We start from the raw sequence: 19,648 nt of genomic DNA on the forward strand, positions 1-19,648 counted from the left end.
ATAACTTATTTAATAACCACGCAATAGGCTAGTTCTACATGCAGGTAGTGTAGAGTAGAGAAGGGGAAATTGTTTTATCACCACAATGTAGTTAGGTATCCAGGCAACAATAGGAAATATTTTTGGCTGACTCTAATGCCACTATTTCTCTGCCTCCCATGACTTTGAAAACATATTCTGTGGTCCCAGTTCAGACTCTGTTCCTAGGTTCCTGAAGTGATATCTTATTCCTGACTGTGTAGCTTTGTAGAAAAACAACCTGCACTCTCTCACATATCTATCAACCCTCACAGCTGAGCTCCAATCAATAGACCTCAGCCCTTCTGTGAGGCCACCGCAAGTTCAAAAGTGTCCAAGTTTCAACTTTTCCTCTTCAAGTACATGTATATTCGGTCAGTCTGACTTTCACAAAGACATCAGGACAACCTGTATGTGCCGAGTAGGCTAAGATTTGCCCATTCAAATTTATTGTGTCAATGCAAATGTACAAATTCAACTATCCAAATGATATGGGCACGTTCGTAATATCCGTAACATCTCTCATTTGTGATTGAGCACATTTACGCCGTTCTGAGCGGAACGAGATAAAGACTGGGGGCTTTGGGGCAAAGAAAAAGCCAATCAGTGCTGTGGTGGGCAAATTAAAGATTTCCCCCCATTTTGTCCGCTCGCCCACCTGCCATTATCATCCTCCTAGATCTGCAGTCAAGACTGGAGGAGTCCAAGACAGACTCCCTTAAAACCTCCCAGGTCATCAAATCCATCATTCTGATGCATTTAGCCAGCTAATCATGCCCCTTTCTCCTTTGATCCACACCCTCTCTCTCGTGTCTCTCTCTCTCGTGTCTCTCTCTCGTGTCTCTCTCTCTCGTGTCTCTCTCTCTCGTGTCTCTCTCTCGTGTCTCTCTCTCGTGTCTCTCTCTCTCGTGTCTCTCTCTCGTGTCTCTCTCTCTCGTGTCTCTCTCTCGTGTCTCTCTCTCGTGTCTCTCTCTCTCTCTCGTGTCTCTCTCTCTCTCTCGTGCTCTCTCTCTCTCTCGTGTCTCTCTCTCTCTCGTGTCTCTATCTCGATGTATCATGTCTTGTCTCTGTGCTCTCTCTCTCTACTCGTGTCTCTCTGCTCGTCTCATTAGTGTCTCTCTCCCTCTCTCGTGTCCCTCTCTCTCTCTCGTGCCTCTCTCTCTCTCTCGTGTCTCTCTCTCTATCGTTCCGTGTCCTGCTCTCAGCTGCTCTCTCGTGTCTCTCTAACGTATCTCATCTACTCTCTCACACCTGTCTCTCTCTCGTGCCTCTCTGATTAGAGTCCCTCGTGTCTCTCTCTCGTGTCTCTCGTGTCTCTCTCTCGTGTCTCTCGTGTCTCTCTCTCTCTCTCTCGTGTCTCTCTCTCTCTCTCTCTCGTGTCTCTCTCTCTCTCTCTCTCGTGTCTCTCTCTCTCTCTCTCTCGTGTCTCTCTCTCGTGTCTCTCTCTCGTGTCTCTCTCTCGTGTCTCTCTCTCGTGTCTCTCTCTCTCGTGTCTCTCGTGTCTCTCGTCTCTCTCTCGTGTCTCTCGTCTCTCGTCTCTCTCTCGTGTCTCTCGTGTCTCTCGTCTCTCTCTCGTGTCTCTCGTCTCTCGTCTCTCTCTCTCGTCTCTCGTCTCTCGTCTCTCTCTCTCGTCTCTCGTCTCTCTCTCTCGTGTCTCTCGTCTCTCGTCTCTCTCTCTCGTCTCTCGTCTCTCGTCTCTCGTCTCTCTCTCTCGTCTCTCGTCTCTCTCTCGTGTCTCTCGTCTCTCGTCTCTCGTCTCTCGTCTCTCTCTCGTGTCTCTCGTCTCTCGTCTCTCTCTCGTCTCTCTCTCTCGTGTCTCGTGTCTCTCGTCTCTCTCTCGTGTCTCTCGTCTCTCGTCTCTCTCTCGTGTCTCTCGTCTCTCGTCTCTCGTCTCTCGTCTCTCGTCTCTCTCTCGTGTCTCTCGTCTCTCGTCTCTCGTCTCTCGTCTCTCGTCTCTCGTGTCTCTCGTCTCTCGTCTCTCGTCTCTCGTCTCTCGTCTCTCTCTCGTGTCTCTCGTCTCTCGTCTCTCGTCTCTCGTCTCTCGTCTCTCTCTCGTGTCTCTCGTCTCTCGTCTCTCGTCTCTCGTCTCTCGTCTCTCTCTCGTGTCTCTCGTCTCTCGTCTCTCGTCTCTCGTCTCTCTCTCGTGTCTCTCGTTTCTCGTCTCTCGTCTCTCGTCTCTCTCTCGTCTCTCGTCTCTCGTCTCTCGTCTCTCGTCTCTCTCTCTCGTCTCTCGTCTCTCGTCTCTCGTCTCTCGTCTCTCTCTCGTGTCTCTCGTCTCTCGTCTCTCGTCTCTCTCTCGTGTCTCTCGTCTCTCGTGTCTCTCGTCTCTCGTCTCTCGTCTCTCGTCTCTCTCTCGTGTCTCTCGTCTCTCGTCTCTCGTCTCTCGTCTCTCTCTCGTGTCTCTCGTCTCTCGTCTCTCGTCTCTCGTCTCTCGTCTCTCGTGTCTCGTCTCTCTCTCGTCTCTCGTCTCTCGTCTCTCGTCTCTCGTGTCTCTCGTGTCTCGTCTCTCTCTCGTGTCTCTCGTCTCTCTCTCGTGTCTCTCGTCTCTCTCTCGTGTCTCTCGTCTCTCTCTCGTGTCTCTCGTGTCTCTCTCTCGTCTCTCGTGTCTCTCTCTCGTCTCTCGTCTCTCGTGTCTCTCTCTCGTCTCTCTCTCTCGTGTCTCTCTCTCGTCTCTCGTCTCTCGTCTCTCTCTCTCGTCTCTCTCTCTCGTCTCTCTCTCTCGTCTCTCTCTCTCGTCTCTCTCTCTCGTCTCTCTCTCTCGTCTCTCTCTCTCGTCTCTCTCTCTCGTCTCTCGTCTCTCGTCTCTCGTCTCTCGTCTCGTCTCTCTCTCGTCTCTCGTCTCTCGTCTCTCGTCTCTCTCTCTCGTCTCTCGTCTCTCGTCTCTCTCTCGTGTCTCTCGTCTCTCGTCTCTCGTCTCTCTCTCGTCTCTCGTCTCTCGTCTCTCGTCTCTCGTGTCTCTCGTCTCTCGTGTCTCTCGTCTCTCGTGTCTCTCGTCTCTCGTCTCTCGTCTCTCGTGTCTCTCGTCTCTCGTGTCTCTCGTCTCTCGTCTCTCGTCTCTCGTCTCTCGTCTCTCGTCTCTCGTCTCTCGTCTCTCTCTCGTGTCTCGTCTCTCTCTCGTGTCTCGTCTCTCTCTCGTCTCTCGTCTCTCGTCTCTCGTCTCGTGTCTCTCGTGTCTCGTCTCTCGTGTCTCGTCTCTCGTCTCTCGTCTCTCGTCTCTCGTCTCGTGTCTCTCGTGTCTCGTCTCTCTCTCGTGTCTCTCGTGTCTCTCGTGTCTCTCGTGTCTCTCGTCTCTCGTCTCTCGTCTCTCGTGTCTCTCGTGTCTCGTGTCTCTCGTCTCTCGTCTCTCGTCTCTCGTCTCTCGTCTCTCGTCTCTCGTCTCTCGTCTCTCTCTCGTGTCTCGTCTCTCTCCCTCCGTCTCTCGCTCTCTCGTCTCTCGTCTCTCGTGTCTCGTCTCTCGCTGTTCCTCGTCTCTCGTCTCCTCGTCTACTCGTCTCATCGTGTCCTCGTGCTCTCGTGTCTCGTCTCTCGTCTCTCTGTTCTCCGCTCTGTCTCTCGTCGTCCTCGTTTCGATGTCTGCTCGTGTCTGCGTCCTCGTGTCTGCTCGTGTCGTCGTCTCTGCCTTCTTCGATGCTGCGTCTGAGCAGTGTCTCTCGTGTCTGCCTCGTGTCTTCTCGCGTCTCGTGTCTGTGGCTCGTGTCTCCAGTGTCTCTCTGTCGTCTCGTCTCTGTCGTCTCTCGTCGTCTCGGTCTCTGTAGCTGTGACTCGTCTCTACAGTCGTCTCTCTCTCACGATAGTCTCTCGCTCTCTCGTCTCTCGTCTCTCGTCTCTCGTCTCTCGTCTCTCGTCTCTCGTCTCTCGTCTCTCGTCTCTCGTCTCTCGTCTCTCGTGTCTCTCGTGTCTCGTGTCTCTCGTCTCTCGTCTCTCGTCTCTCGTCTCTCGTCTCTCGTCTCTCTCTCTCTCTCTCTCTCTCTCTCTCTCTCTCTCTCTCTCTCTCTCTCTCTCTCTCTCTCTCTCTCTCTCTCTCTCTCTCTCTCTCTCTCTCTCTCTCTCTCTCTCTCTCTCTCTCTCTCTCTCACACACACACACACGCACCCTAGCTGCAGTGGAGGAGATAATGGCGTCCACACGTAGGTGTGCAATTAAAGAGGAGTCCCGTTATCGAGTTATTCCTGGGGAATTTCCCCCATATTTTCCCCTATTTCCCCCTGTTCTTGCACTTTTTCAGGGACCAGGGCTCAAACGGACTTGACGTAACACATCCAGCCAAGGGACGTGCCCCCTGCCAAGACGCAATTGATTTCGGTCTTTGACGTTTAATATGCAACTTTAACCATGAGGGAAAAGGAAATCGACAGAGGGACGACTGTTGCGCCTGTCTGAACTAATTCCTTTATGGAGTGGGGTGTCGAAGAGAAGGAAACAAAGGATGAGAGAGAGAGAGAGAGAGGTTTTCTAAGAAAAAAGCATAAAAAGGGATATACTTACATTTTCAGAGATCTCGAGGACAGCAAGCACAAAGAAGATGTACTCTTGGCCGTTGGCGAGCTGCTTGTTTTCAAAGTCCCCATAGATCTTGGTGTCTCCCAGAGTGAACTCGGTAGGAAGGTCTTTGAAGTAGGCAGCGATGTAGGCTTTGGGCTCAGCTTGCCTCCGGAAGCGAAGGCCTCGGCTTGTTCGGTTAATCTCTTTGAGCAGCTAAAAATGAAAAGAGTTGAGACGATGTAGCTAGACAGTCGATAAAAATGTTGTTTTGCAGTCATACACACATGGACACAAACACACACACACACACACACAAATCTGTGTTACATCCCTTCTGATTACAAAAGCTCAAACTACTGATTGCAACGGAAGAGGAAATATTCCCATTTGGATTTCATTTGTTTTATGCTGCAAGGATTTCAAGATGTGTGGATTTTCACAAATGAGTTTCTATAATAACCGTGAATACTGTCAAACATTTCAAAATGATTTCAAGTTAAAAAAAATAAAAATAAAATGTTTGGGAAAGGGGACAATGTTTTGAAGTTCCAGTGGCATGAAATAGAATAGGAAGAGATGCCCTGCTCTGCTGTGTGTGTGTGTGTGTGTGTGTGTGTGTGTGTGTGTGTGTGTGTGTGTGTGTGTGTGTGTGTGTGTGTGTGTGTGTGTGTGTGTGTGTGTGTGTGTGTGTGTGTGTGTGTGTGTGTGTGTGTGTGTGTGTGTGTGTGTGTGTGTGTGTGCGTGTGTGTGTGTGTGTGTGTGTGTGTGTGTGCATGTGTGTGTGTGTGTGTGTGTGTGTACGCATAATGCATAATCTATAGAAGGAATGAGAGGCAAATATATGGTAAACTGACTGAATACTTGTCGATAGGTAGAGATGGACTTCTGTCTCTTAATATTGTTTTGATATATTGCAATCAGACTCCCCAGACACCAGCAACCTTTTAGAACCATCATGACCACATGATGGCTTGTAGTCATTGGAATGTACTTATTAAAACAGTATAATAGCAAATGCCCTGTGGCATGGTACACAATATAGGTGAGGCTACTCATTGAAAGTGCTGAGCGCACCAAATGTACTGTAAGTACCAAGCCCCTAAAGGTATCAATTAAACAACAATGCAATGGTGTTCTGTTTCTTGCTGAGCATGGGTAATTAAATACGCATACACACACACACACACACACAAACACACACAAAGAACATCCTTGGCTCCATTTCCTACATCCAAGAAAGTGGTGAGTCCCTGAGCAAGTGCAGTGTGTCATAACAGAAAAATTCTGCCTCAGAGCATTAGCACCAAGCTAGCCCCCGTCAGATATTGCATTGTAACACTGCACTGATAGGGAGACCAGATATTATTTACCCACTAGCAACACCAGGCAACTTGATCAGAATGTGAATCAGATCATATTCGTACAATGGGAGTGTGATTGCTCACGCAGAAAAACAAAGCCAAATTTGTCTCGCTCTTATGGGAAAGTGTAATGTTATGCAGGTCTACGCTCAAGTGCTATTGCTATAGGCTACATAAATAGGTCTAAGTATACCTATGTGGTTTTGGGCGCAATAATGCCAACCAAAAATTATTCAGTGAAGTGATGCCGGTGGAAGAATGGCACGACAATGGGCCTCAGGATCTTGTCATGGTATTTCTGTGCATTCAAATTGGCCATCAATAAAATGCAGTTGTGTTTGTTGTCGGTAGTTTATGCCTGCCCATACCATAACCCCACCGTCACCTTGGGGCACTCTGAAACACAACGCCATACATGTGATCTGCGGTTTTGAGTCCGGGATGGACGTACTGCCAAATTCTCAAAAATGACGTTGGAGGCGGCTTATGGTAGACAAATGAACATTCGATTCTCTGGTAACAGCTCTGGTGGACATTCCTGCAGTCAGCATGCCTATTGCATGATCCCTCAAAACTTGAGACATCTATGGCATTGTGTTGTGTGACGAAATGTCACATTTTAGAGCTGCCCTTAATTGTCCCCAAAACAAGGTGCACCTGTGTAATGATCCTGCCGTTTAATCAGCTTCTTGATATGCCACACCTGTCAGGTGGATGGATTATCTTGGCAAAGGAGAAATGCTCACTAACAATCTGTGCACAGAATTTGATAGAAATAAGCTTTTTGTGCGTATGGACAATTTCTGGGATCTTTTATTTCAGCTCATGAAACATGGGACCAACACTTTACATGTTGTGTTTATATTTTTGTTCAGTGTATGTGGTTTAAGCCTACACAAAAGTACACGTCGAATCAACGTGAGCCAACTTCATATCTCTCTCTCTGGAGTGCGTGTGTGCCTATCAAGTTTCTACAATGGCTTTGGCTAGGGGGGTGGTGTCACTACTCGATAATGTCTTCAATCATATCCCTTGTAAACACGGCTAAAACAAGCCGCCCTTGGTAAAATTTGTGAAAATGTGAGAGCCCAATACTGACAAACAAACTATTTCTGATGGGAGGGGGCGACTTTCTGGTAATTGGTCAAGGCGTGAGACAGATGAGACTCAGTGAAACAACATGGTTCTTCTCAAGAGATAAAGTGTATGCTCATATTGTGTTTTTGTTTGCTCTATTTACTGGGTTAGGAATAAATCATCCCCAAAAGTACCTACCCACAATGACAAGTAAAGTATTAAATAGATATTAATCTATCCCTAAACCGATCTACTTACATCAAAAGTCTAGTGACGCAAAAAGGGCTAACACCTGTTCACACTTGGGTTGGGATAAATAATTGAACGAGAGGGAATGGAGACCATTTTATGTGCCCCTAACCAATTTATCAATTTGTTTTTGAGGGGGTGGCACTGATCTTAACTTTTTCTGAACATAATGTTTCCACCAGCATTTCCTGTGACCCAAAAGAGCTTCTTAGACATCAGAACAGCTATCACTAACCTCCATTTGGACGAGGACTTTTACTTCAATCAGTCGCAGACGAAAGACATAATGATTATCGCGGACCAGGCCCAAATCCCTGACACTCAGCGTTGTGTGGGATACCTGACGAGACTCACTGGATACCTCCCTGAAGAAAAAAACTGGAAGAGGTCCATTCGAGACTATACTATCAACGTGATCTGAAGAACTGTAATATCCTATGTTTCTATGAGTCGCGGCCGAACAAGGACATGGTAAATGTGTGTCTCTTTGTTAACAACTGGTGCACGATCTCTAATGTTAAGGAAGTCTCAAGGTTCTGCTCGCCTGAGTTAGAATTCCTCATGATAAACTGTAGACCAGATGATTTACAGAGAGAGTTTATCTATATTTTTCATAGCTACCTATTTACAACCACAAACCAATGCTGGCACTAAGCCGGCACTTTAAAAGCTGCATAGGGCCATAAGCGAACAAGAAAATGCTCACTCAGAGGCGGAGCTCCTAGTGGCCAGTGACTTTAATGCAGGAAAATTGAAATCCGTTTTACCCTAATTTCTACCAGCGTGCAACTAGAGTCGAAAGAAACTCTATATCACCTTTACTCCACACACAGAGATGCACACAAAGCTCTCCCTCACCCTCCATTCGGCAAATCTGACCATAACTATCCCCCTGATTCCTGCTTACAAGCAAAAAATTAAACAGGAAGTACTAGTGACACGCTCAATACGTAAGTCGTCCAATGAAACGGATGTTAAGCTACAGGACTGTTTCGCTAGCACAGACTGGAATATGTTCCGGGATTCATCCGATGGCATTGAGGAGTTTACCACATGGATTACCACACAGTAAACGTCAACATTATTACGGGCATCTGTGACGTTGTCCCCACAGTGACTGTACGTACATATCCCAACCAGAAGCCACGGATTACAGGCAACATATGCACTGAGCTAAAGGCTAGAGCTGCTTTCAAGTAGCGGGACTCTAATCCTGACACATATAAGAAATCCTGCTACGCCCTCTGATTAACCATCAAACATGCAAAGCGACAATATAGGACCAAAATCGAATCCTACTACACCAGCTCTGACGGTCGTTGGATGTGGTAGGGCTAGCAAACTATCACGGATTACAAAGGGAAACCCAACCACGAGGTGTCCAGTGACGCGAGCCTACCAGATGAGCTAAAAACCTTCTATAGGCATTTCAAGGCTAGCAACACTGAACTATGCATGAGGGCACCAGCTGTTGTGTTCACGCTCTCCGTAGCCGATGTGAGTAAGACCTTTAAACAGGTTAACATTCACAGGCCACAGGGCCAGATGGATTACCAGGACACATACTCAGAGCATGCGCTCACCAGCTGGCAAGTGTCTCCACTGATATGTTCAGACTCTCCCTGACCCAGTCCGTAATACCTACATGTTTCAAGCAGACCACCATAGTCCCTGTGCCCAAAAACGCCAAGCTAACCTGTCTAAATGACTATCACCCCGTAGAACTCACATATGTAGCCATGACATTCTTTGATAGGCTGGTCATGGCTCATATCAACACCATCATCCCAGACACCCTGGAATCCACTCCAATTCACATACCGTCCCAACACTGTCCTTTCTCAGGTGGGAAAGGGCTGTGTGGAGTGCAATAGAGATTGCGTCATCTGTGGATCTGCTGTGGCAGTATGACAAATAACATTTGATTTTATTTGATCAATTGCAGACACTGGATTTCTGAATCGTGCTTTTGGAAGTGCATTGTACTGTACAGCAGCATGTCCTGGATAGAGGGAGTTCAAACACGCTTCCGGTAGCTCTATCTGGAGACCTACTGACTGCAATTGATTGAATGCCATCCTCAGTATCTTATGACTGTTAGGAATGTTTCACATGCATTAGGTAAGTGAGTTTGTGGTGTGCTGAAGGCCATTAACATAGCTGAGAGATTGTCTATATGCGAATGACGCATCACAAAGAACACACACATTTCACGGTTTGAAGGCTAAATCATTACGCCAGCTTATCCCCAAATGTACCTAAGGATACACAGAGCACAAAAGCTTCAGATATACCTAGACTGGCTAAATATAAAAGTTGTCAAGTACTTTGTGCATAACCAGTGTGCTACCTTTCCCTTGAATAAGAACACAGAGGCCTGATGCAGCTCTTCAGGTAATTACCGTTGAGAGGGAGAGGGGGTGGGAAGGGGGGGTTGAGTTGCAGTGCACTTGATGACTACTCCATGTCCTACCTATTTCCCATTTGAATAATTCGCTCTGCAGCTATTTGCGTCAATCAACGAGCCCCGTCCCCAGGTTTCCCCACCCCCATCCTCTCGTATCTGCAGAGTTAGAGTCGAGTTCTCCCCGCCACCTTTTTTTTAGTAAGACTTGGGTTGAAGTCGATTCCATTGCAATTCAGTAAATATTGAGATTCCACAACATGATTTGAATGTTAATGTTTAATAAGGACTTTTTGACAGATTTTATGGACCATTTTGTGGTACCTACCTCTTCTAGATTCATCTCATCTGGACTGTCCCAGGGTTTGAGATACTTTCCTGTGCGTTGTTTCTTCAGAGGCACCACCACTATGTAGTATCCCCTGGAAATGGGAGGAAAAGAAAGAAAACAACAGAATGACAAGGTATTTCAAGCTCTTCAAGGTCAAAGGTCATTGTCAGTTCATTCCATAAGATGTTTACAATACACCATTGTATTGTAAACAAAACAAACCAAGATCAAAGCTTTGAGCTTCATACAAAGCTTTGAGCTTCATACACTAGCGTCCATGAGGAGCCTTATCCTGTAGGTGTAACAGGGTATTAGGCATGGAGGACAAGAGACAAAGATGACAAATGATCGCGCCATTAGCTAGTTACGCTAGCCCGTTATCATCAGAGAAGTCGGCGCACTGTTAGCCCCGCGGGCTAATTAGTACCCCTCCGTGAGATCGAGAAGAGGAGCTGGAATTAGAGGGATTTTCAACCCTCCATTGGGGCGACAAGGGAGATAAAGGCCTCGACCAGAGTTTTTTCAGGGCTTTTCCAGGCTGGGCACGGTGCTAGCTAGCATTAGCCAGGAAGGCAGTGTGGCAGGCTGATGGGAAGCTAATTAGCTTAAGCACTGGCATAGGGGAGAGTGGGCTCGAGTCCATCCAGCAAGATCAAAATCCTAGATTGGTTTGAAGTGCCCGTCTACAATCAGATCTGTGCATTGGCCTTTTGACAACCCAGAGCTTAGTTGGAAAGGCTGGAAGAGACATTACAAGGCTTAATACTGGGGAGTGGGTTAAATTGGATGGGAGAATTCATTGTGTCATCTTCTCTCTGATGAACAGAGAACAATAAGAACAGGCTTGATACAATGCAATTAATGTAATATACAGGGTACACTAAAGAAAGTGATGACCTCTTCAGTGCTGATGTTCTGACCTTTCAAACAGTATTAAAAAATAAAGTGCTACAAAATCTGGCAGTGTCAAATCTTGCCCCTTTCACTTATTGAGAGGAAAAATAAGCTTTAATGGTATCCTGCTGATATAAAAATCAAATCAAATCAAATCAAATTTGAACCCAAAGACGAGCTCAAGGTAAATAAATGGATTAGGGCAGCCACCGAGGAAAATTAATTAGGTAAATTCAAATTAGGCTAAATAGCCAGCTCTATAAATACAAAACTAGCGTTAGTTTTAATCCCCGCCACTCACTTGACTTTCTCTGAAGTCTGGACTGAGGGCAGCTCCACAGAGACCATGCCATCCAAGTTGGTTTTGCCGATCAGGTAGGGCTTGGTGCGCAGGATGTCCGGGGCGGTCATGGTGGAGACGCGGTGCTGGAGACCGCCGGCGCTGTTGCCCCGGTTGGTCAGCAGGAAGGAGTACTGCGTCCCGGCCTGCAGACCCGTGATAAGCTTCTGAGTGAGCTTGCCGTCCACCTCCACGCTCTGGCCATTGTCATAGAGGATCTGGATTTGCAATGGTAGGAAAGCGTGTGTGAATGTTGAGGAGATGCACTAATCCAACATATGAGGTCTGTTTAGTCAGGGAAATGTCCGGACTTGTTCAGATATTTATGTGACTACTATATTTTTTGGCTCATGTCACTTGATATTTTCTGGATCCTCGAACATTGTTTATTAAAATATAGAAGATAATCAAAAAGCTCTTACTGTGAAGGGCTGAGCTGCGTTATAGTTGTCTGGGATCTCCCAGGTGAGGAGCACAGATGTCTTCATGGCAGCTTTCACATGAAAGTTTTTTGCAAACACTGCTAAAAGAAAGTGGGAGCAGATGATTTAGACACGAAACAAACATAACCCTCCTTAAATGATTCCAGAGCAATAAACCTCTTACCTGAACATGTTTCTCTTTACAAGCAGTCTGAAACCAGCACTAGTGTGGTCTTAGCAGGGTTACAGTGCTCCCATCTTACCTTTGCTTTCTTTTATCTTACCTTTTTATTAACAGGAGCCCTTTATAATCTACAGACTCACCTTTGGCTTAGCTGACAACACATGGGACACATATACTTACTCCACCTGGGGTGGGAGGGCTATGTATACATACAGCAGATTTTTTGACCAATCATGAGATCAGTAATCCCATTCTGTTTGTTCTTCTGTCACTAAAGCTTGACGAGGTGGTTGCTGTTGATGGTGGAAGTGGAGTGAAGTTGGATTGGGGGGCGGGAGGGGGAATTGGGGTGGGGTCCTACCTTGATCCAAGGGCTGTGTCCTGAACTGGACACTGGGACTATAGGGGCCGGAGCCCTTGCTGGTGAAGGCACACATTTTGATATCGTAAGTGGTGTCAGCCTTGAGGCCGTCCAGGGTGACGGTGGACTCTGGGGCAGTGATGAAGAGTTCTGAGGGACTCCGAGGGCTGTTGATGTCCTTGTACTGCAGGGCATACTTCACGATAATGCCGTTGCGCTCCGCCAGTAACAGGGGATTCCAATTCACCTGAATGGTGGTGGTAGTGCCGCCCTCGGCCGCAATGCTTTGTGGGAAGCCGCTAGGCACATCTTCAGGAGTGTTGATCTCTTTGACTGTCTCCTCGCCAAAGCCCACCTTGTTGCGGGCGGACAAGCGGAAGGTGTATGATGCCCCCTTGTGGATCTCTTTGGTGGTGTAGTGGTTTTCACGCTCAGGGAACTCGATGATGGTCAAGGGGTCGACATCTTTGCGGCCAAAGCGAAGGCGGTAGCCCTGCAGTGGGCCATGGGTTAACGTCGGAGGGTGCCACTGGAGGAGGGCAGTGCCCATGTTGGTAGGGCTGACCATGAGTCGTGGTTTTTCAGGTACTAAGAGACAAAATAACAAATTCAATACAAATACCGTGCAAAGAACCCATTCAAACTTCATTAGCATTTTAAAAGCAATATCCAACGACAGACATTATGACAATTTTGAGAGGATGATGACAACCCAAAAACAACCCAAGCCATAATCCCTGACATAGCATAATCTGATCTCCTTTCCAACTCATAACAGTGTTAAGGGTTACCATTGGCTGATGTTGTTATGTGTAAAGTGTTAAGCCACCAAGAGAGCAGTATATAGCTAACACCCTGTTTGCATAAATGCTAATGCTGTTTCCTTTGATACCTACTAATATGGCCTCCCTTTTAAGCATTTACTGAGTAAAGGCTCCCATCCTCTCCCCAACACACACACACACACTATTCGTCTGTATCTGTACGCCAGGCAGGTGCGGCATGAAAGGCTTTTCAGACGGATTAGACGACAGCGCAATTATGTCTCACACACACAGCAAAGTATTTCTGAATTGCCATTTGGATTCTGTCATGCTGCTCTCTCAAAAGAAACCAATGAGAGCTGAACAGACCATCGGGCTGCCTTCAATTTGGAAGTATTTTTCTTCCCCCATTTCCCCACCTAATTTTTTCATTAGTTCCTTAACCCCTGTGAGCATTCCAATGTCAAAATGGGGGGGTGAGCGGAATTACAATTGTTGTTATAATTGAGGTGGCAATTAGCCACATTCACACTTTAATAGCCGTGGGCGGAAAGGTTTGCTTAGCATCATTTTTTTGGGCTTCCTTTCACTGGGTGCAATTTCACAGCTTTCTACAGGACAAATGCATTTTTTGATGATCACAGGGTACATTAACAGCGGTGACAGGTCCGTTACCTGCGCCAGTGGTGGTGATCAGCTTAGGCTTGCTGCGAGCGCCGTCTCCCTTTGTCGTATAGGCTGCCATGGCAACCGAGTACGTGCTCTCAGCCTGCAGCTCTGTGATGACCATTTCCTGTAGAAGAATAGTGATTTGTATTTGTTTTACTCTTGCTTGAGATTTTACTGCAATTTGGGCATTAGGGGGGAGTGTTTAGGGATGTTGTGTAATATTAGGATCATTCATCATACAAAGGACCAAACTAATGTACATTTTTGTACATGCATTTATGCTGTAACTCATTGATTCAGAGGACATACATTATCTCACAGATATTATCTCACAAAAAAGCAAATAACTGACAATGAACATGGTTACAAGTACAAAACAAGTCGTGTATGTGTTGTCTTTTTGTCTTAGCGGGATTCAGAGGAGTCAGGAGGTGATGTGAGGTTCATAACAATCAAAACCAAGGGGAGGTCATGAACAGAGGAGACAGAGCATGCAGGGGAACGAAGGGGGAACGGGATTAACACTGTATCAGGTCTCTGTATCTACTCACATGTTCAGTTGAATCATCATATTCCCACTGATTACGATTTGAGATGAGTGGAAACAAGAAAGAAAACAAAACAAAGACTAAGTACAGAGTCACCGGTCACTAGTAAGAGAGTAGAGACTAGAGAGAGTTGTTGAGTAGTTGCCACAGACAAGACACATACTGTATATCATACTGACTGATGATTTTACCCTTAAGAGATGTCATTCACTTACCAACAATACGTTCTTGATTATGTCAGTTCCATTGAATTTACAGATGTGTGATCCATTGGATCTAAACTAAGGCCCCAAAGCTCCTGTGATTGTCTCAGATATTGAGAGTAACATAGGAGTCACATACTGTGTAGGTCTATTCATAGACATGTGTAGACAATGTGTATTTTATCATAGATGTACTCAATGGGTTTAAAAGGTCCTGAGAACAACTACACTGAACAAAAATATAAACGCAACATGAAAAGTGTTGGTCCCATGTTTCATGAGCTGAAATAAAAGATCCCAGAAATGTTCCATACGCACAAAAAGCTTATTTCACAAAATGTTTGTGCATAAATTTGTTATCATCCCTGTTAGTGAGCATTTCTCATTTGCCAAGGTAATCCATCCACCTAACAGGTGTGGCATATCAAGAAGCTGATTAAACAGCATGATCATTACACAGGTGCACCTTGTGCTGGGGACAATGTAAGGCCACTCTAAAATACCAATTTGTAAGTCGCTCTGGATAAGAGCGTCTGCTAAATGACTTAAATGTAAATGTAAATGTAAAATGTGCAGTTTTGTCACACAACACAATGCCACAGATGTTTCAAGTTTTGAGGGAATGTGCAATTGGCATGCTGACTGCAGGAATGCCCACAGAGCTGTTGCCAGTGAATTCAATGTTCGTTCCTCTACCATAAACTGTCTCCAACATCGTTTTAGAGAATTCGGCAGTACGTCCAACTGGCCTCACAACCGCAGACTACGTGTAACCACGCCAGCCCAGGACCTCCACACCTGGCTTCTTCACCTACGGGATCGTCTGAGACCTGCCACATAAAAAGCTGATGAAACTGAGGAGTATTTCTGTCTATAATAAAGCCCTTTTCGAGGGGAAAAACTCTGATTGGCTGGGCCTGGCTCCCCAATGGGTGGACCTGGATCCCAAATGCGTGGGCATATGCCCTCCTAGGCCCACCCATGGCTGTGCTCCTGCCCAGTCATGTGAAATCCATAGATTAGTGCCTAATGAAATTATTTCAGTTGACGGATTTCCTTATATGAACTGTAACTCAGTAAAATTGTTGAAATTGTTGCATGTTTCGTTAATATTTTTGTTCAGTATTATTTGTGTCATAAGGTTTAACCATATCATAAAAACGTATGGTTTTAACAACACTTTATACTGCTTAGTAGCATATCCTTTATGTAGTTTTGCCCTGGCAGGTGTGACTCTTATGCTCTGCTATCCTTGTGTCAACTAACGTCTCAAGGTGAGAGGATGTGTGAGTTTGGGGAGGGAAGCGAAGGAGGAGGGTGCTTACCTGCGCATCCTCGATCAAGATGTCCTTGATGCCTGGCTGTCCCATGGGTTCCCCATTAACCATTCTGACATAGTGCACCTGGTACCCTCGGATCTGCCCGTGCTGCTTGGTGGGCATCGGCGAGCGCCAGATCACTTTAATTGATGTGGAGTTGACAGCCTCCACCTCGACTTTACGAGGTGGGCCGCTGGGAACTGGAGGAACACCATGGGATAAAAGAAAGAAGGTCAAGATTATAGAGGACCCCTTCTCCCCGTTTTAATTCCTGGCCAACTCCAAAGAGCAAAATGCTGAGGTGAAAAAATCTAGAAAAGGGGAGCGAGCATACTGCAACAAGCACTGTATGACATCAATATTTCAACAACGGCACGGGAAAAGAAAAACAAACCCAAAAACAGGTCTGACAACTGACCTAATCTGGAAACATCAAAAAATGGAAGTAGTGGATTAAAAACATGGAATAAAAATGTGTTTGTCAAAATAGAAAAGAGCCAAAGGGAATGCTTCAAAAGTTTGAAGCACCCTGCAAGAATTTTGGCTATGAAGCGTGAAGAAAAAATGAAATTGAAATTGAAAAAGATATTGTTGTTATAGGCCATTAAAAATATACCTTCCAAATTGTGTCCTTTCCACTGTCCATAACTTGCCATTCAGTCAAGTTTATTAAAAAAAGTTACAACTAAAAGTTTTTTTCTCATAAAAAAAAGTGTTTTAAATGACAGTTTGGGACTGGAAGTCAAAAGGCCTGAAGTGCTTCCGTGCAGGAGAAAAATGCCATACCATATGTTGAAATTGAGTAAAAGCATAAAAGGATAAAGGCTGAAAAATACTGACAAAAAGTTCATTGAGATTTACAAAAAAGTCAGTCGCAGTCAGTTTAGTAAAAAAAACGAAGTTGCATGAGAGTTAGGAGTCAGCTTTGTTAGAAGCAGGAGGAAGAAGCAGGGAGGGACGCTAGGTCAGAGGGACTGTAGATGCTGTTAGACAGTATCTAAAGGAGGTTAGAGGTTAGAGGGTGGACTGGATTTGCAACAGGGGCAGCGGTTTCGGAAAAACATACCATCCTCCTCGGTGCGAATGAGTTGTGGTAAACTTTCAGGTCCTTCACCGACATCTGTGTGAGCAGTCACTGTCACACGGTATTCGGTCCATTTTTCCATGTTTTCCAAGAGGTACTGGGAGCTTTCGGGAGGGATGTCGGATATTTGTCGGATGGTGGTGTCCTCCCCTTCAGTGGCGGCGTATTGGATGGCATACTTGGTTATGATCCCATTCTGTAACTCCATGGGGGGCGGCCGCCAACTTACCAGGATATTGGTGGAGCTGGGGCTAGAGCACTTCACATCCTGAGGTGGGGCTGAGGGCTCTGATTGGAGGAGTGGATTTGAGGACGAGCAGGGTTTTGTTTGAATGGATCAACCATTTCAGTTGGGGTTTTGTTTTATTTTGTTTGTTTCGAGGGGTTTCACAGGTAGGTTGAAGTTTTTTGGGGTTGGGATGATGGTGGTGGAAACGAACAAACAATAAAAAAAAAAGGGAAAGGGAAAACAAATATGACACAAAATGAGGACGAACCACAAGGACTGAAACAATGTTTGCAAAGGTCAATGAGGTTTCCCAAATTAACATGAGACAAAAGGCAAAGACAAAAGACTAACACTTTTTAAAACAAGGTCAACTCAATAAATAAAATCACACACACTGAGGATTTATGGATGGGGTTGTCATGAGTTAATAGAACACCTTCAAAATAGGTAACCTACCTTTGAAATAATACCTTACATATTCTTTCCTAAAAGCTGTTATCAGTCTAGGGCTTCATATCTTGGACTTATAAGCATGACTGAAACCCACATTTAATATAAACGTATCCAATTACTGCTCAGTAAAAGTTCACTGGATCACATAAAATCCAAAATAAAATCAAACAAATATCAAACATTGGGCAAGCAGTTACCACGAATCCAAAAACATAAAGGTTGATGCTTCAACTCTAGCAAAGTGTAAAAAGTTGTATTGGTCACCAACCTTTCCGAAGCCTGTTGGTTTGTGGTAAAAGCCTGACTGTACAGCAGAGAACTTCCCAAGGAGATATGAATGACTTTTCAAAGTCTCAATGCAGACATCTTTTCTTGGTACCTCCCATCGAGTTTGGACTTTTTGAACTTAATACCTACCTGTTCTCTGCTTTTTTGTCTTACACAGACCTCGGGTTTATTTTAAATATCTTTTAAATAACAATTTTCTAATAAATACACTATGTTTTTGTCCTTAGCTTTCAATTTGGTGCCTTGACAAATTGGTCAATACTTTAGCAATTTCAATAAACCTGAGGGCTTATTGTGAGGTAAAATAAGGTTATTCTCTATCGTCAGTGATACTACTTGCTTTTGAGCTTTCTACAGTATTTGTAATCTATCCAATTTTGTATTTTATTATTTTGTTAAGGGGTTGGCATCACCAATGATTAATTATACTAAGAAAGGGAAACTCCACTGACCTCCAGATAAAAGGTGCAGTATTGTATTTCCATAGAAAGCTCAGTCTCAATATGCAAATATTCTGACGTGGCTGACACGCAAAGTCAAGAGACAAGGCTTTTAATAGTGGGATAACATGCCCTTCCCCTAATCAAAACTGTCAGACAGTCAGACAAAGAGAAAATTGAAATTGAAATGAATAATTCACATATCTATTATTGGCCTTAGTTGGGATGTTTTGCACATCAAAGGTGTTGAAGAGGAGTAGCTTCTGTATATAGTGTGACCTTGTCGGTTGACTTCACAGGAGAGCCCTGGTGAACGCTGTCCATGCAGCTATTTGAAAGTGAATAGGTGCATGGTCAGGTTCCAAACACCCCGTTTCAGCTCCAATCGCTGCAGAACGTGTCAATTTTCAAAGTCACCCACCTCTTTCGATTACATAATTGTTTTATTAAGAGTCATCCACCTCTTTCAATGACATTTACTTTGTATCATGTCATCAACATGTTTTAGGCAAAAGGTTGTGGAATTAGAATTTGCAATTCTAAATTGGCAAAGGTAGATGCGTTTGAAAATTGATTTGATTTAATTTCTTTCTCTCCAAGGTGTTTCCATATCCAGTGGTAAACTGTCTGGCCAGAGCTTAGATATGGAAGAGGACCTACGTGTTTGAGGGGTTTCTGCAGAGATCTCGTTGGTGTAGGCTCCGATACCATGCTTACTGCGCGCGGCTAGCTGGAAAGTATAAGTAGTGAAGGGTTTCAAGTCCTTCAGCAGGTATGTGGTGGTTGGCTCAAAGCTGATTCGTTTCTGTTGAGATAATGGTATGTCATCAGATCAGAACATTAAGAAAAAGGTATACCATTGGGTGTAAGATACACTGGGCCAGTATAGCTAGCCATATTTTGAATATGAGAAACCAGTTACCTCCTCCTTGTCGTCCCCCTTCTTGTACAGAAGTTCATATCCCATGATTTGATTGTCTTGTCCGGTCTGTGCAGGGGCTATCCATGATAGTAGTATACTTGTTTCGGATTTGGCTTCCCCTTTGAAGTCGGTCGGTTGAGAGGGGACTGGGAAAGCAATACAAATACACATTTGGTCCAATAAACCAATGATACTAACTGTCACTTCCATCGTACCTCTGCTAAAACATATTTGACGAGTGCTGCTGCTGGTACTACTGCGGCTATGTTTATTAATAATAACATTAGTAGTAACCTGTTATTAATACATGATTACTATTACCTGTTATTGCTACTATTGCTTTATATATTTGAATGAAGTAAACAAGGCCCCAATCTTGTTTATTAAACTGTGATTTTTGTCATTCAGAATGGCAAATTAAAAAGTAAATTGCTTGGCACTCAAGAGCCAAAAGAGATTTCAAGTGTTTACAGCTGTGGTCAAAGATGAGGAGACTTTTATCTAACAGGACAGAGTGAGTGAAGTGTTTTCCCAGAAAGACACTTAGCTGTCGAATTAGCCTGTTGATACTCTCCATTGCAGAGTTGGTTGATGTGCTTGTTTACT

The 19,648-nt window shown here is 45.0% G+C and overlaps 1 protein-coding gene across 39 annotated transcripts in view; it reads right to left on the reverse strand.

Moving 5' to 3' along the window:
* LOC139561502 (receptor-type tyrosine-protein phosphatase delta-like) overlaps window positions 1–19,648 on the reverse strand; it is a 600,941-nt gene that overhangs the window by 68,775 nt on the left and 512,518 nt on the right. For 17 of the 39 annotated variants that reach the window (XM_071378643.1, XM_071378652.1, XM_071378682.1 and 14 more), the window contains 11 exons: window positions 19,043–19,188; window positions 18,781–18,925; window positions 16,693–16,998; window positions 15,633–15,826; window positions 14,108–14,134; window positions 13,563–13,680; window positions 12,124–12,711; window positions 11,579–11,679; window positions 11,118–11,374; window positions 9,920–10,013; window positions 4,504–4,713 (listed from right to left, as the gene is read on the reverse strand). In XM_071378643.1, the coding sequence (XP_071234744.1) occupies window positions 4,504–4,713; window positions 9,920–10,013; window positions 11,118–11,374; window positions 11,579–11,679; window positions 12,124–12,711; window positions 13,563–13,680; window positions 14,108–14,134; window positions 15,633–15,826; window positions 16,693–16,998; window positions 18,781–18,925; window positions 19,043–19,188 (2,186 nt within the window). The remainder of the gene's footprint in view (window positions 1–4,503; window positions 4,714–9,919; window positions 10,014–11,117; window positions 11,375–11,578; window positions 11,680–12,123; window positions 12,712–13,562; window positions 13,681–14,107; window positions 14,135–15,632; window positions 15,827–16,692; window positions 16,999–18,780; window positions 18,926–19,042; window positions 19,189–19,648) is intronic. The other 22 variants (XM_071378678.1, XM_071378666.1, XM_071378653.1 and 19 more) reach the window with 3 other exon arrangements.

Source organism: Salvelinus alpinus, chromosome 31 (genome assembly GCF_045679555.1).
Source record: "Salvelinus alpinus chromosome 31, SLU_Salpinus.1, whole genome shotgun sequence".
Lineage (NCBI taxonomy): Eukaryota > Metazoa > Chordata > Actinopteri > Salmoniformes > Salmonidae > Salvelinus > Salvelinus alpinus.